Source organism: Juglans microcarpa x Juglans regia, chromosome 3S (genome assembly GCF_004785595.1).
Source record: "Juglans microcarpa x Juglans regia isolate MS1-56 chromosome 3S, Jm3101_v1.0, whole genome shotgun sequence".
NCBI classification, from domain to species: Eukaryota; Viridiplantae; Streptophyta; class Magnoliopsida; order Fagales; family Juglandaceae; genus Juglans; species Juglans microcarpa x Juglans regia.
The window spans coordinates 5,761,445-5,780,051 of NC_054599.1; the positions used below are offsets into that span (position 1 = coordinate 5,761,445).

General features: G+C 34.3%; 1 protein-coding gene across 1 annotated transcript; it reads right to left on the bottom strand.

The window, feature by feature from the left end:
* Positions 1–6,841: 6,841 nt before the first annotated feature.
* Positions 6,842–8,521, bottom strand: LOC121257833 (benzyl alcohol O-benzoyltransferase-like). Its single transcript, XM_041159083.1, has 2 exons — positions 7,985–8,521; positions 6,842–7,894 (listed from the first exon to the last, which is right to left on the bottom strand). Exons 1-2 carry the CDS (start codon positions 8,429–8,431, stop codon positions 6,956–6,958), a joined length of 1,386 nt encoding a protein of 461 aa, XP_041015017.1. The 5' UTR covers positions 8,432–8,521; the 3' UTR covers positions 6,842–6,955.
* Positions 8,522–18,607: the final 10,086 nt, after the last annotated feature.

Below are 18,607 nucleotides of genomic sequence, written 5' to 3' on the forward strand. Positions count from 1 at the left end.
GCTGAAAAACCTCATAATGTTTGATTTGGGTTAGCAACAGATGGATTTAATCTGTTTGGAAACATGAGTACTAGTCATAGTACTTGGCCAGTTGTACTTATGCCGTACAATCTATCACCGTGAAAGTGTATGAAAGATCCATATTTCATGATGAGTTTGCTCATTCAAGGTCCGAGATCACCGGAAAATGATATGGACATACACTTGCATCCACTGATAGTAGAATTGAAAGATTTGTGGGAGAATGAGATTTTAACATTTGATTCATAAACAGGCAAGTCGTTCAAGATGTATGTTGCGGTGTTATGGATAATAAATGATTTTTCCACTTATGGAAACTTGTCAGGTTGGAGCACTAAAGGAAAATTGGCATGCCCGACTTGTAACAAACATACTCAATCTGAATGGCTTATGTATGAGAGGAAACTATGCTTCATGGGTCATCGTCAATTTTTACCTGTGACCATAGATGGCATGGAAATGGTAGGATGTTTGATGGCACTATTGAATAGGGGCACTCTCTACCATTCTTGTCTGGCGAAGATGTTATTGCACAATTTATGAATGTCGGAAGTAATGATTTTTTAAAAAAATAACGAAAGAGAAAGCGAAGTGTGAATGAGTTGAATTGGACAAAAAATAGTATATTTTTTGAACTTCCCTACTGGTCGATGTTAAAATTATTGCATAGTCTTAATGTTATGCATATTGAGAAAAATATTTTCGAGCCCGTGTTAGGAATGTTGATGTCAATTGAAGGTAAAACTAATGATAATATAAACTCACGTAAAGATCTAAAGCGGTTGGGAATTAGACTTGAAATGCATTTGCAACAAAGTAGTTCGTCTGTTTACATGCCAATTGAGTGGTATACATTGTCAAGGAACGAAAGGGTTACATTTTGTGGGTGGTTGCAGAGGATTAAATTACCATACGAGTATGCCTCGAATCTAACAAGGTGTGTGCGAACAAATGACTAGAAAATTACTGGACTAAAAAGTCATGATTGTCATGTATTTTTACAACGTATCTTGCCTGTTGGTATCCGTGGATTCTTAACCAGAGATGTGCGGGTTGCGCTAATTGTGTTGGGTGTAATTTTTTAAAACTTTATGTGCTATAACGTTGCATGTAGAAGCTTTGGATCGTATAGAGCGAGAAATTGCACTAATATTGTGTAAGCTTGAGAGTATTTACCCATTGTCATTCTTCGACATCATGGTTCACTTAGCCGTTTATTTGGCATGTGAGGCTCGACTTGCAAGACCAGTCCAGTATATATAGATGTATCCCATTGAACGGTTTCTTGGAAAGTTGATCGATTGCAGAAACATATATTGATGATGAGTGACATACATTCTGTTCCAAATACTTCCACGGCGTTGACACAAGGTTTGATCGGCCGGAAAGAAACTTTGATGTTGACCAAGCAAGACAACGGAATAGATTTTCTATATTTTCCCAGCAAGTATGTTCACTTAGTGCTCAGTTTGGTTATGATTTGTGTGAAAGGGAGTTCGAGAAAGCTCAGTGGTACGTGCTAAATAATTGTCCAGAAATAGAGAACCACTTGAAGTAAGTTCAAATTAATTATTAATTAATCATTTAATTTACTTATTAAACAATTATACGAATATAGTTATTGTTGGTAATTTTTAATTTTAGTGATCATATTAAAGTGCTTAAAAAACTGGGAGTAAATGATATAGACCACAGACCTGAACAGAAGTTCCCAAATGGTTAGAACAATGGGTAATGACATTAATACAAATTCAATTTTGCACTAACATATTTAAAATAGGCTGGATTGTTAACGGTTGAATGTTTATACTTTATTTAATATGTAGGTTGTACAAATACATGCGAGTAATCTGAACAATATATCAGATGAACTATATGCACTGGTGCGTAGCCCCTTGAGACGCGCTGCTCAATATTCTGCATGTATTTCTCGAAGAAGTAGGTATCACACAATTGATCGATAACTTTATAGGAAAATATAAAATAGTGGTGTCCTTGTCGAAGGGAGTCATGATGGAGACAGTATTGATTTCTATGGAGTTATTGTAGATAAAATTGGAATGAGATATATGGGGGAGCTTGTGGTTTATATATTTAATTGTGATTGGTGGGATTTAAGCAATCCTCGAAGGGGAAAATGCCATGATGAATATTTTCTGAGTATTAATACATAAAAAAAAATAGTACGAAGATGATCTTTTTATTTTGGTTTCCCAAGCATCTCAAGTATTCTATTTAGAATATCCTCAGTTAGGAAATCAATGACAAGTAATACGAAAGTTTTCTTCTAGAAATATTTATGACGTTATCCTTGAGGCGGAGGAATAAGATGAAGAAGAAGATGATCCCTTTACTCAAGAAGCATACGAAGAGAGTCAACCTGCGTTTAACTTATTTGTGAATTTGAGCCAGTATAAGATGATTACATTCCATAGGGAAGATATTGAGACTGAAATAGTTGAGGCGACAATTGATCTTTCCCATTTTGAATGTGAAAGACCGACACAAGAAAAACTAATTTTTTTGAATTTCGTACCATACCGGCCGATACGTCCGAAATGTATTGTTTCTATGGCGTAGCCGGTACAAAGAATGGTATAGTTTCAAACCGATCAGAATTTCGGCCCGTACTGGCCGATATTTCGGCTTTTACTTTTTTCTTTTTTTTTTTTTCCATTTCTTCAAACTACAAACTCATTTTTTTACCCCCAATTCAGACTAAACTATCTATAATTTATATATATACTATTCTTTTGGAATATAATTTATATATATAATTTATTTATATATAGACTATTTCAAACGGTATCCAAAACAGTCAATGGTACGGTATTCAGAACATTGAGAAAAACCCTAAAATCTTTTGATGATTTGCTACGGAAAATAAAAACAGAGAAACAAACTTTTTCTCCAAATCGACACACCCTCTCTAGTATTTCTGCCCATTTTTATACCCATTTCTAGCTTCTCTTTCTCTCTCTGTGCCACTGATTCTCCTTCCTCCAGCATGCTCCCGTAAGCGTTTCGCCCCTTTCCTTTCTTTCTTTCTTCTCGATGGTTCTGTTCGAAGCTTTATTTTTCTTTTCTTTTTCTTCTTCTTGGGTCAACTTACGTGGGCCTTACTCCTACAGTGTATACCCTTAGTTAGTTTAGATTTTATTCAAGCCCAATATAACCTGAGCCCATGTTCATTCTTTTAAGGAGTAAATAGTCATTTCACATGCCCCATGTCTCGATACCATATTGTGTTTGATTAATACTCCTTTTAACAAATAAAGCTTACTTAACTAGTGTACTGAGAGTATTAATAACAACATAATTGTTCATTTATTAGGGCCACGCCGAGGATGGCCTCCACCTTTTCGGGATTTGCCTCAATACCTTGCTCGGACACCATGAACCCAAGAACTTTTCCGGTTCGACACCAAAAACGCATTTTGCCGGATTCAACTTCATTTGGTACTGACGTAGTATTGCAAAAGCCTCCCTTAAGTCGTCTAAGTGTTAATTTAAGGTTCTAATTTTGACCAACAAGTTGTCTACGTAGATCTCCATATTCCTTCCTATATGGTTTTTGAACATATAGTTGACCAGCTGTTGGTAGGTGGCCCCCACATTCTTAAGACCGAAGGGCATCGCCTATAGCAGTACAGGCCTCAGTTTGTGATGAACCAAGTTTTCTCTTCGTCTTCGGGGTTCATACGGATCTAGTTATACAAAGGGATAACGTTTATCCAAGCGGACTGACACAAACTCAAACTGTCCCTTTCCCAACACTCAACGCACTGACACAAATAAATCTATCAACCAATTCCTTTTCCCAAGATTCAAACAAAAAAGATCATTATGTCCTTATAATACACGGATGAAATGCATGATAGGCACTTAAGAAAGGGATAAAAGCTACATAATAAAAAAAAAAAGAAAAAACGGATGAACAAAAATTACGATTCATCAGATAAACGATAGATGTTTTTTTATCATAGAATAGATATATATATATATATATATATATATATATATATATATATATACAGAGAGAGAGAGAGAGAGAGTTATTGTTTATGCATTGTACACAAGAAACACAGGAGTATTGCTATGCAGTAGCGCTACACTGCACTCCTATTAGTTTTTCTTTTCTTTGGTCATTTTCCCATTTCTCCATCCACGTCTCTCTATCCTCGAAAGCTCTTCACTCTCTTAGTCAGTTTGGATCGAAAGATGAGTTGAGATCTCACTAATATTCACAAATTTTAACTCACAAATCTCATTACTATTTATAAACTATCTCAACTCATCTCATCTCTCAATCCAAATGGGGTTATCTCTCTCTCTCTCCTCAAGATTCAGGTTAGGTGAAGTTTTTTTCCATAGAGAGAGGAGCACGATCAGAAGAAAGCTGGGGGCTGCGAATCGTGATGTGAGATCCAAACCGGATTCGCCATGTCATAGTGTACAATGTAGAACAATTGGACCAACTGCTGAATATAATTTCTCATTAACACAAATAGTGAATAATAATTGTCTTGTAATATTTTTTATCTAATACTATTCCCGTGAGTTTAGCATTACAGCTTTGGATTGAAGTTCATTAGTACCCAATTTCAAAAGAAGAATTATATTGATAAGTTTAGGTTGATAACATATTTAATAAGAGAAATGATATTTGCAATAGTAAATAAGTCTTGGAAACTTAAAAAAAAGGTAAATAAATTTGAGACATATATGAAAAAATTTGTTTTTAATAATAGATTCCAATTTTTTTTCAAAAAGAGTACGCGAAACTGTCACACTTTAAGACTATATCTAAAATTACTTTCATAAATACTTATATGTTTAAGAAAAATGAAAAATAGAATCTTAAAAATCAATTGTCATATGAATTTGGGTTCATATGATAGAAAATAGAATGATTGATATAAAAAATAAGATAAATTATATTTGGAATTATAGAATATATAAGTGCTGTGTATTTCTTTTAAAAAAAATAGATAAAAAAAATTACATTAAAAAAATAAATTTTTCACCACTCTTTTTCTCAAAAGATACACGTTTCACATCCCACAACTATACTAGTATTACTAAGAAAATTTTTATTTATTATTCATATAACGTATCCTATATATAATTTTTTATTTTTTTAATAATTATAGTGTTGGAATGATGAATAAAAAAATTTAATTAATTTAGTAAAATTAAAAATAAAACATAAAACATAAATAAAAATAATTATAGCATATATACTTGGATGAAGGAATTGCAAATGCGTATAGTATTAATAACCACTACACCATGATTGATGGGATATGCATGAGAAAAGTAGGTGCATGGCTTAATAACAATGGACAAAATATAAAGGACCACCTACATAATGACATGACAAATAATTCGACGATTTTGGATAGAAAAAAGTTTTCTTCAACGAATCAACTGGTCCGTGCAATCGTGGGGTAATCTTCACACTATTTAAACAAATAGTAATGATATATTCATAATATTTTATACAACACATTATATAATGTATTAAATAAAAAATATTTTTATAAAATTATATTATTTTTATAAGATATTTTATAAAAATATCCTTCATTTAATACATTGTTATATAATATATTGTACAAAATATTGTGGGTAAATTGTTTTCATTAAATAAAATGATATGTTTTAAATGAATAGCAGGTGATGAGACGAAGGATGTGATGGTCTTTTTCTTTAATTAAACGTGTGTTTCATTTAAATCTTATTTAAAGAGTAAGATGAAATAAGATGCTTTTAGATAAAAGTTAAAAATTAAATAAAATATTATTAAAATAATATCTTTTAATATTATTATTGTTTTGAAATTTTAAAAAATTGAATTGTTTATTGTATTTTGTGTGAAAATTTAAGAAATTTATAATAATGAAATAAGATGAGATGAATTGAGATGGTTTCTTAATCCAAACGGGGCCTTAAAGTTAAAATACACTATTTTTATTTTACTTTCCTTTCATCTGATGGTCTTCTCCCTTCTTCTAAGTTTTTTTCCTTTCTTCCTTTCTCAAGGTTTTTCCTTTCCATTCATCCCCTTCTCTCTAAAAAATACACCAATATCTTCCACTTAAAAATTAAACCATACCACACAGAATTTGTGAGTTTTTCTATGTTGACTTTCAGTCGTAATTCTTTTCTCTATTTTCTCATTGTCATTCTCACTGGTATTTCTCAATCTTAATTAAGAAATGCAAAAATATGTAGATATCTTTGCAGGGAAGTATAAACTAATCAGAAATGCCAAAAAGAAAGGTAAAACTACAAAATGATATCTACCACTCAAAAATTAAGACTTACCACACTTACCACACAAAATTTGTTGTCCTTTTTGCTGGATTTATTGAGTTTGGAGAACATGGGTTTGGGAGAACAAAAATTCAAATGCTTCATAACCTAGTGTTATTCAATCTAAATCATTTTCATTGGAAGTACTTTTTTTCACTCTGTTTCAGTCTGATGAATCAAGTCAAGCTTTCGAAATGGATTTGGCATTTTTCAAACTTTTGGTTTTAGTCTGATGAACCAAGTCACGCAATCCTTTATTCCTTCTGGCTTTCAGTCCTTCTTTCTTCATTCCTTCTGAGTTTCAGTCTGATGTACAAAGTCACACAATCATTCTTTTTTCCTTTTGGATTTTAGTCTTTCTTCCTTCCTTCTGAATTCCATTCTGATGGTCTTTTAGGTTTTTCGATTTTCATTTTGTTCTGTCGATATTGTCCCCATTTTGTGTTTTTAATTTTATATGATTTTTAAAAAAAATCATACGTACTTTCGGTATGTATTCTCAGTAAAGACTAGGATTTTCATGATGAAATGGGAATGCTACACACGATATTTTGAATTTCACCTTTTATTCGAACGACTTGCCTTCTGACGACCGTACGTTGATCATGAGTTGGGTTTACAGTTTAGACGCATTAAAAGTGGATTTCTTGCCACTCTCCGGCATGTTTTTCAGAAAGTAATCCAACTCCTTGACGAATATTTCCATTGCTGGGGCTGGCAAGCAAACTCCCACGGCTATCCCTTCCTCTCCCTTACTGTTCTTACAAGGAATATAGAAGCTCCCCGTTCTAGGAATACTTCTTATAAAACATTCGGCTGGTCCACCATAAGCTGGCTTGCCCCACCCAAAGTCCACGTTTCCAAACCCGGCACGTGTCACATCCGACACAACGAATGACCCCACCACCGTTAGGACTGGCCTGCCTCTGATCACCATTAGATCTGCCACCGACCGCATATACTCCTCGTTCACTTCTTTTTTTGCCTTCCTCACCAATTCCAAAGGATAACCCAAATTAGTGTTCTCACAGAGCTTTCCGGCAGTCGTTACTGCTGCTGGATACGCAAAAACGTTGCCGTAGTAACCGCTCGGTAACGGAGGATTGAACTTGCCACGCGCGCTGACGAGGGACATCATGCGCACCTCCATGTTGCGGTCGAACTGGAGTGCGATGGTGCGGCATCGCCAAAGGCATGCCATGATCACCTCAAAGGTGGTGGACTGGCTCAGGTGATGCGGCACAAACCTACGGATGGCAGACACCTCGGTACGGCCGAGAAAGAAGGAGCGGCAAGCCATGTCCTCGAGCTGGGTGATGATGCCAGTACCCTTGGTGTCGATCACCTCGTCGTACTCGCGGTGCGTGCATGTCAAGCATGCTGGGTCCCTCGCATTTAAGAGATGTCTCTGCCATACGGGTAAGACGGAAGGGGCGCGCTCCCCCCGCGCCACCTCGCCCACGGCTGTCATGAACTGGACCAGACCAGCGGCATCGCTCATCGTGTGGTTGAGGCGTAGTGCGAAGATGAACCCGCCGCATTTGAGCCGCGTCACCTGCAAGCAAGTCATGAAGATGCCAAGACATGATCAACTTTAAGGGGGGAAAACTAAAAAAATTCACGAGTTCCTTAGCAGAATTCGTACCTGAATAAGTAGTAATGGGCAATGAAGAACCCCTCCAGAGCCTGGAAGGTCAAAAAGAAGCTCCTCCAAGCACGGGAATGGAGGTCGAAGAGCATCACCAAACTGCTCAAGTGTAACATCGGCATCTGCCTCGATAAATAGGACACCCTCACTAGTGCATTCTACTACAAGTTTCCTTCCAGGCCCTTCTCTAAGCCTACCTGCAAATGGGTAGTAAAGCACAAGTGTTTGAGCAAGTGCCTCTCTGATGACTTTCACAGGGTCTCTCCCTTGCATCGAGGGATCGTGTCTATAAAATTGTATCACCGGGGCTTGAAATCGGAAAGCCTCTTGATCGTCGATATCAGAAAGTTGTTTGAACTCGTGGGGTGTGGGCTTAGCTGGAGCAATGAACTCGGGCTTGCACCTTCGTACTGTGAATACCAGAGACTGAGTTGGTGCTGCCATGGCAAGAAAATGGTTCTTTGAAAGTTAGGGAAAGTTTGGTTTTTTAAGACTGTAATGTGTGCACTGATCCGCGCCATACATCGTTCGTCGAAGTTGCTATTTATATAGAAGAGGTGAAAGGGCCGTACAACTTGTCCGCAATTGTGTATCACGTGTTTCGTCTGAAAGATAATCCGCGTGACGACCACCGAGTAATTCGTTAGACGTTCATGAACTGCCAACCATTTTCAACCACGAAAAAACAAACGTGCTCATAAAAAATTGTACTCGTCCACATATCTCAGTCACAGACTACACATAATTTTTTTTATTTCTATTTTATTTTTTTTATCTTACCAAATTGTAATCTATAGATAATAAGTAAAAAAATTTAATTAATTTTAGAAGAATAAAATCAAAAAAATTACAAAAATTAAAAATAAATGTGACGTATGTTGTGTGAAGATGATAAGTATCAATGCTCGTTTTTCATATGAAAGATAATCCACATGACCATCACCTAGGGCTGAGCGACTCCAACTAAGACTTTGTCAGAGGTCGAATCCAACCTCTAAATCCAACTTGTCGGAGTAGAGTTGTATTTTAGACTTTTTTTAGACTTTTCTTTTAACTTTTTTTAATTTCAAATTTGGCTCACTTTTCAAAAAATAATTTTTGTGTTGGCTTTTAAATTTTAAATTTTTCAAAAATTACAATAAAAAAAAAAATAATTTAGTAATTAGTAATTCATATATAATATATACTGCATGCATTCTAGCTGTCAAAAAATGACAATCTAAAAATAAATAATATCCATCATCTACACCCAAAATCATCCACATCCAAATCGTCCATCATTAACGCCTAAAATCAACCATACCCATCATAATAGTATTTCTTTTCAACTATTACAATAAATATTTTCTAAATTCCAATTCGAGAAGAAAAAAAATCCAGCAACAACAACAAAACAAATTTTTTTGCCAACTAAATTAAAAATTTCCAACAACAACAAATATTTCTAACAAATGAATGAAAATAAATTAAATATTTCAAGTGTCATTCCAACAATCAAGTTGCACCTAAAAAAAAAAAAAGATGACAAGATTACAGGCCAGTTAAAAATAATAATAAATTTTAATAAATATAATTACATGATAGAAATATGAGTAGTACCAACTTGAAGAGAAAAGGGAAATATGGTCCAGGGCCCAGGCCAGGGTAAATGATAGAAAGTATGACAGTCATATGTGGGACCAAACTCTCAATTACTTTCAAGGAGCAGCACGTTGAAAACGTGGAAATTAAAGCTGGCCTGGAGGTCCTAGCTAGATCTATCTAAACCATGCATGCACCAGCAGAAATTATTAACGTCCTTTAATACTGTGGCATTGTTCTTGCAAGTATCACGTTGATCATTTAAAGGCAAATATGAAGAAAATTAGGAGAATATATCATGATATGCGTCAATTAATTAATGACCACATTTCATGACGTGATCTTTATGCACAGAAATGGACCATCTAGGTACAGAAATTATTGCCACAAGTCAAGCATTAGCCGAGTAGTAGTTCCTTCTATATTCATGACTTAAAATTTAGAACGTATACAACACAAACAAAATAGTACAAAAATATTAATTCAACTTGGAGCTGTTTTAGTGATTTAATTTCAGTTTAATATATAAATTCAAAATTGCCCCAACTTTTGCATCATATTATATAATATATAAACAACCCCAAACCACACAACACAAACAAAAACAGCTCCAAAAACAAGTATAATCACAGTTTAATCATTCAATACATGCCAAAAAAAAACAACCCCAAAAGCTCAAATAATAAATATTAGCTCAAATAGAAACTGCCCCTATATGCCAAATCCGAGAAAGTGATGAAATCTACTAAGATTAATTTTAACTAAAACAGCTAGGAAGCTTATAATTAATACACAAAAACATCTCCACTAATAATTCATATGATTTTTCAGATCATACTTACTTAGTATGACATATCACAACCATATCACAAAAAACATATCACAACCAGATTCACAAAAACCATAATAAGAATCTACCCATTTTCAAGATTCACAAAGCATCTACCCACATCTACACTAATTCACAAAGCATCACGAAATAGATCATTTTCTCTTTTCATTTGCACGTTGAAATCAAATCAGTACATGGATTCACAACATTTTAAAAAACTCACCCTGATACCGTGATGCCACTCCACGGAATTATCAACACAAGACTTAGTTCTTTCAGCTTCGTTGAATCGTGAGCCTCGAGACCTTATAAAATTTTATGAGCAAATCAAAAATTTAAAGAAAAGAGAGATAGAACATGACATGGTCACAGGAGAAGAGATATAGACAATGAAAGAAAAAGAGAGAGATAGGGCCATAAGGGCATACTAGAAGAGAGAGAGAGAGAGAGGTCGTGCGGTCGCTGGTGGGATTTTGAGAGAGAGGCCATGCCCCGGGCAAGGGAGGAGTCGTGCCTAAGGTTAGAACGGAAGAATGAAGAAGTGATCAAAGGTTTTTTCGGGGGGGATACAACTTTAAGTTAGATTGCAGGTTGGGCTGACATTTTGGCCCTATTGGGTTGGGTAATTGGGATTTTTTTTTTTCTCCCTAAACCCTAAGTCAAATCCTAAGGGCCTAACTAAACCCTAAATTAATTTTAATCTATGTTTTAACCCTATTTTTTTTTTATTTATAGCTTTTATAATTCTTTTATCACTTAATTTTAATTGTTTGTATTTATTATTAACAATTATCATTTAATTAGTGTCAAATTAGAATGTTATTATACTATAGTATTAAATGTTATGAACTCAATATAATATTTTATACTAATTTCTAACTTATAAGTTATTCCTATAGTAATGTTATTATGCTAGTGATTATACATTAGTATACATGTTATTATATATTAGTATTACATGTTATTATATATTGGATCATTGGTTATTATATATACACTACTATTATATGTTATTATACTTTAGTTATTATACATTACTATTACATGTTATTATACATTAATATTACTTGTTATTATAAATTTATATATTAGTGTTTATCCATTAGTATTACATGTTTTTATATTTATACATTAGTAATTTAGTGTTACATGGTTGTAATATTATAATAGTATAATGTTCACATATACAAAACTATTATTAGTCAATTTAGTCTATATATTATACTATAAATATATTATTTTATAATAAATAGCACATGCAAGTATATTATTGAATTTAACTAACTATATAAGATATTGTCAAATAAAATTTATATGATTAATATATAGAAAAACATATATATTTTTATAAAATATGTACAATATCGGAGGTGGGGTCGGAGTGTCGGAGTTGGATCGAAGCGGAGTCAAAGCCGGTCCATCTACACCTCCAACTCTGACTTGGTGGTGTTAGAGTAGAGTCGAAGTCAAAGTCGGATTTTTAAATTTTTGCTTAGTCTCTAAACAGGCTAGTAATGGGCCAACCCGCTTAACCCATTAATGGCCCGTTAAGATTTTTACTAAAATTTACATTTATATCCTCTTTAAAACCTAAAATCTAAAATACCCTAACCCTAACTGTAATATTGTATTTGAATTTGAATTTGTGTTTTTATTGTTTGGATTGTAATATTGATTTTATTATATTTAAAATCTAAAAACTATTGATATTTTTCATTATTAGTTAGTTTTATATGAAAGAATATAATACTGAATATGGAATAGCTAGCAACAGAAATGAAATAGCGCATACCTCCTGCTATGGTGATTCAAGAATAAGCAAGAGCCTAAAAGAAAACCCACTTAAGAGAAATAAATATTTGAGTAGGAAGATAATCTTCTGGCTTATGCCTTTTGATTGTCGTACTGATGATGTACACAAGCCCTTTATTTATTGGCTAGGTTAGGACCCTCTAACATAGTTATACTTGAACTATTCCTCCCATTAAGGAATAGGATAGGGCTTATCCAATACTAGTTGTTCAAAATGAAACTCTTAACACCCAAGTTTAAATTAAATTAAACTTCTTAACAGATAAAATCTTAACAAACTTGATGGGCAAGAGGGTCACTCTAAATAGAACTATAACATTCTCCCACTTGATGCTCATGTCACACAAGTTTCCATGTAGGGTGATAGAAAAACAAATATGGCCAAACATTGTTTATTTCAACTAGATATAGTACACTCCTAATTTCAAAAAAAAAAAAAAAAAAAAAAGATATAGTACACTCCCACTCAGATAAAGAATATCATACATGAATCATAGTGGTAAAGCCTTTATAAAGTCAAGCCATCCCTTCCATGTATCACATTTACAATACCCCTTAAATAAGTATCATATGAGCAAATAACTTTATGAATGAACTTCCAATAAGTCATTCGGGTCTTACTTTATATTATCCCCATGGATAAAAAATAATATGTACAAAACAACTTTATTCTCCAAAATAAAACCAAAATAAATATTATATATCTATAGACCAAATAAAGAGAAACTAAATATAAAATAATTTTGACAAGTCTCATATTATCCACATGACCCTTGAACTGCAGTACCAGTAAGCCTTTGGTCATGGGATTTGCAATCATCAACTCAATACTTATGTGCTTAATAGACACCTCATTCCTCTTAATGTTCTCTCTATCACTGAGGTACTTGATGTCGATATACTTACTTCTGCTACTGTTTTTATTGTTCTTGGAGAAGAAAATTGCAGCAGTACTATCACTAAAGATCTTTAGTGGCCTCTATACTAAATCAACAATCTTAAGATCACTGAGGAAATCCCTCAACCATAATGCCTATGTAGTAGCTTCATAGCATGCTATGAACTCTACCTCCATAGTAGACGTAGAAACAATAGTTTGCTTACAACTCCTCCAAGATATAACTCCCTCAGCATGTAGAAAAATATATCCTAAAATAGATTTTCTGGTGTCTTAGAGACAACCTTAGACGGAACTCTATTCAAGATATACACAACAGTTTTCAAGACTTCACTCCACAAGAATAATGACAGTTTAGAATTACTAATCATGCTTCTTACCATGTCCATAAGCGTGCAATTCCTCCTTTCAACTACACCGTTTTGTTGTGGTGTGCCAGACATTGTGTATTGAGCAATAATGTCCTCTTCTTTGAGGAAGTTCGCAAATGGACCCATCATTTGTCCATTTTTTGTGTACCTACCATAATACTCTCCTCCCCTATCAAATCTTACGATCTTGATTTTCTTTTCATTTTCTTTCTCTACTTCAGCTTTATAGGTTTTGAAAGCATCTAATGCCTCAGCCTTTTCATTTAGAAGGTAGAGATAGATATATCTTGTATGGTCATCAATGAATGAGATAAAATCTCTCTGACCATTTAGGCAGGGAGTAGAAAAAGGTGCACAGATATCAATGTATATGATTTTTAAAATACTCGAATTCCTTGTGGCACCTTTAGGGGTTTTTTTGGTCTGCTTTCCCTATATGCAGTCCACACAAGTCCTAAAGTCAATAAAATCAAGAGTTCGTAAGATTCCATCATTCTCCAACCTTTTAATTCTCTCTATGGAGATATGTCCCAATCTCCCATGCCACAACATGGATGAGTTCTCATTTATGATGCTCCACTTAATACCAACATCAATATGCAAGGATAAATAATCATTCTCAAAATTGGGATCTAACTCAAATTTAAATAAACCATCAACTTTTATTCCACCATCGATGTAAACATTATTCTTAAAAATGCTGAAAGTAGAGTCAACAAATCTAAACTCAAAGTCAATCTCAGTCAACTTTGAAACTGAAACCAAATTTCTGGAAAGATTAGGTATAAAAAATACATTTTCAAGGTCTAAAACAGAAACAGTTTTTAAAAATAATTTAAAGATCCCAACAGTCTCCACTTGTGAACACATTTTGTTTCCTGAATAAACATATTGTTCATTTAGTTTCGGCTTCCTTGTTTTAAGAAATCCCTGTATTGTATTAACAATATGGATTCTAGAACCAGAATCAATCCACCATGTGTTATGGGGAGCTTCTACAAAAAATGATTCATGACACATTAGAGATAGGACATTGAGAATAACTTATAGTCGGTATCTCCTACAAGTGCTTTTTATCGGATACAAATGGCAACATGCCACGTAAGGGGTCGATGAAAAACCCAATTCTCCATGCTGCAGGGCATAACCCCCCTCCTGACCCCCGCTCCCTCTCCTTCCGTCCCTCTCCTTCACGAAATTCCTAACCCTAAATCATCTCTCTCTCTCTCTCTCTCCCTCTCTGAAATAGTTTTTGTCGTTAACCATTGATTCGTCGTTGGTCTCTTACTCCCACCATTGATTCGCCATTAACTTTGTAGATTTTATTTCAATTTCTCACCAAAATATTTCGATACACTTATATTTGTTATTTCAGACCCCCGAATGCCCTTATTTTTTTTTTTTCATTTCCGTATCTTGAATGTTTACCAAAAACATTCGGGAGAAAAATCACAATTTTGTTTTCATTTTCCAGGTTTTCTCAGCAGCCAAACAGTGCTAAGATTGAACTTAGGGGTCCCCATGCATCAAAAATGAACTGAGGCAAAACCAAATTTTTCTGCAAATGAATAGAGGCAAACCATATATTTCCCCTCTTTCAGTTCGTTTGTTTTTCGTTTCCCACTTGTGGATGCGAGAAGTCTTTGGTTTTTGCAGGTTTTCTTGAATTTGATGATTTGTGTTTGCTTTGAAGTCCGACAAATTTCTGTACATTTGGAAGTTGTTTCCTGAAGATTTTGAGGCCGAATCATAAAAATCAAAGAGCTCTATGACTTCCTCTAGGTCCATCGATGGCAGCTATGAAGAAAAAATTATTTGGTTTTGCCTCTATTCATTTGCAAAGAAATGAAGAGGGGAAGAGCCATAACAGCATTATGAAGCATTTGTATAGATTCATTGTTCGATTGAGACAAGTACGAATAGTGATTGAGTTATGGGGTGAAACCCAAAAGTTGAAGGGGAGAGAGGTGATTTCGGGTTAGGCATTTTGTGAAGGAGAGGGAAGGAGAGAGAGGTAGGGGAGAGAGAGAGAGAGCAAAGAGAGAGAGAGGGGGGGATCTCCTGTAGTGTAGAGAGTTGGGTTTTTCATCAACTCCTTACGTGGCACGTTCCCATTTGACTTCAATAAAAGGCATTTGTAGGAGATACCAGCCCAAAGCGCTTCTCTAGGAGATTACCTTTCTTTTTGAGCCATCTCTTAAACTTTTGGCAATCCTTATTCATATACCCTTTCTTTTTACAAAAGAAACAAGAATCCTTATTGTCATTTTTCTTCAATGACACATTGGGCTTATGTAGTTGGGTATCCTTGCCTTTTTTGGTCTTTCCATTAGTATGAGTGGCCATATGAACACTTTCAAGCCTCTCATTTTTCAATCTCTCCTCTTCTTGAACACACATGATCAATAATTCATTAACTAAACATTCATCCTTATGTGTGTTGTAAGAGATTTTGAAAGGATCGTACTCAAAAGGGAGAGAATTCAAAATGAAATGTCCAAGAATGATTCAGATATCTCCATCTTTAGGGACTTAAGTTGAGCTGCCATGTCTCTCATTTGCATAATGTACTCACGCACATCTTTAGTACTATCAAAAGTCTTACTTAATAGTTTCTTCATTAAGGTGCTAGCTAAAACCTTGTCAGAAAGAATGAATTGTTCCTTAACGGCCTTCAGGAATGCTTTAGCCTTATCAGTTTCAAGGATAGAACCCCTAATGCTCTTGTTGATATAAATTTCACGAACAACAAACATAAGCGATTAGATTACTCCTACCGTTCATGTTTAGAAATCTGTTCTGGCGTACTTGATTCTATGAGAACGGGTGGTTCGTCCACATGGAGCACCACATCAAGCTCTAAACACCCCAATTTCAGAAAAAATCCTTTCTTTCCGGTTAGAGAAATTGTCACCATTAAGCATCGAAATACGAATAATATCATCAAAAGGTGAAGCGAGAAAAGTTAAAGCTACAATAACCAAGAAACACTTTAGTGCGATGAATTTGATAACCAATGTCAATTTAACCAATACTAAATTTTAACCAACTATAAATAGAGGTTGCATCACACATAAATTTACTAAATATCTAAATAAGAAGACTAGAATAATTCAATGCTAATGAATAAATTCCCCATACGTTTGGGCCTAGGAAAATCTACCACCAACACTAAACCATCTATCTTATTCTAATTAAACCACAAAATAATAACCTCCCTTTGGGGCCATCACTAAAATAATGATTTAATCACAACACGGATGTTAATATATCTTTATGAAGTTGAAATTTTATATGATTATCATTATAAATTAGGATGCTTCGGCTACTCCCAAAATATTTGAAATAATCATAACCTCTAGCATCTTACCATAGGAAAAACAATATATATTGATCTACCAAAAATTAATACAAAGAACAAACAATCCAAAAACAAGCACAGGAATAAAATCCTTTTTTGTTTTCAAAATAATAAAATATTATTTAAAAAATTAATATTTTATTCCTACAATTGGGCTGGTCAAAATTGTTCTATGTGGATCAATACTTACTGAGCACATAGCCCATTCCGAAGCTGGCCTTTATAGGGTGCATTTTAATTGAGAAAAAAAAAATGTTAAGATCAAAAGGTCTTACCAAGGGCAAATCTGTTAAAAGCCGAAGGCCTAATAAGGCCAAGAAAGTTTAAAAGGCCGAAGGCCTAAAACTCGTTAAAGGCTAAAGAGGCCTAAAGGCCTAATGATAATAAGGCCAATAAATCATAACTTCAAAATTGGGCTATAGCCCTAATCAGCATATGTAAATGCCTTGATGAATTTACCAGTAGAAATGAATAGTACTACTAAGTAAGTTCTCAAGAAAGAGTATGCTTTCCTAGACAAAACTTCAAGGTTTCCAAGAAAGATTGGAGGGATCACACTAGTCTCGCTTAAAACTCAATCTCTTGGACAAAAACTCCTTAGACTGTACGTACGTATCCACACTCCCATAGTAAAAGGCCATAAAATTCCTCATATCAAACCAAATGTGATCTCACAAAGAAAACACAATAATATTGGATTTTCATGTACAAACGAAAAATATAAATCTCTCAAAGATCTAAATCAACTGGCATGAAGATGGCTCTGATACCATATGAAAGAATATAATACTGAATATGGAAATGAAATAGCGCGTACCTCCTGCCATCGAGATTCAAGAACGAGCAAGAGTTTAAAAGAAAACCCACTTAAGAGAAAGAAATCTTTGAGTAGAAAGAGAATTTTCTAGCCTATGCCTTTTGATTGTCATAATGGTGTACACATGCCCTTTATTTATGGGCTGGGTTAGGAACCCTCTAATCGAGTTAGACTTGAACTATTCCTCCCATCAAGAAATAAGATAGGGCTTATCCATTACTAGTTGTTCAAAATGAAACTCTTAACGCCCAAGTTTAAATTTAATTAAACTTCTTAAACAGATAAAATCTTAAAAAATTTGATAGGCAAGAGGGTCACTCTAAATAAAACTCTAACATTATATTTTTGGGAGATATTGTGATTTTAAATGTTATGTGAAATTATGTTAATAAGATCAAATGGGTTATTTGGGTCAGTTTAACCAATTTACATAAAAGGGTTAAAATGAGTTGAGTTGAGTCGGCCAGTTCTAAGTAATTAATATTGGGTCAAAAGGGTCGAGTCGTGTCAATTTGTTATTTTAATAGATCGTGTTAGGGTTTAAAAAATAATTTTTTATCTTTGAAGATTTTTGGTGTCATTTTTGGAACAAATTGGACTTAAGAATCGCGGGCAACTGAAGGGGATAAAATATCCCAAGCCCAAATAACCAGACCCAGTCCATCAAAGGATCCCTACTAGAATACAAGAGAAGGAAAGAGGAATGAGAGACAAGGAGGGGACAATGGAAGAGAATGTGTGAGAGGAAAGTAAGGAAGAGATGAAATGGAAAAAAGAAAAAGTGGAAAGAAGAGAGGATATCAGACATGCAAAGAAAAAAGTGACTGTTTCTCACCACTACCGAGGGGCACGTGGAAAGAGGGGTCAAATAAAAGGAAACAACCAAGCGACTCTAGGAGGATTTCAACTTCTTCTTCGGCTTCTTTAACATGAGGAAAAGGATAACAG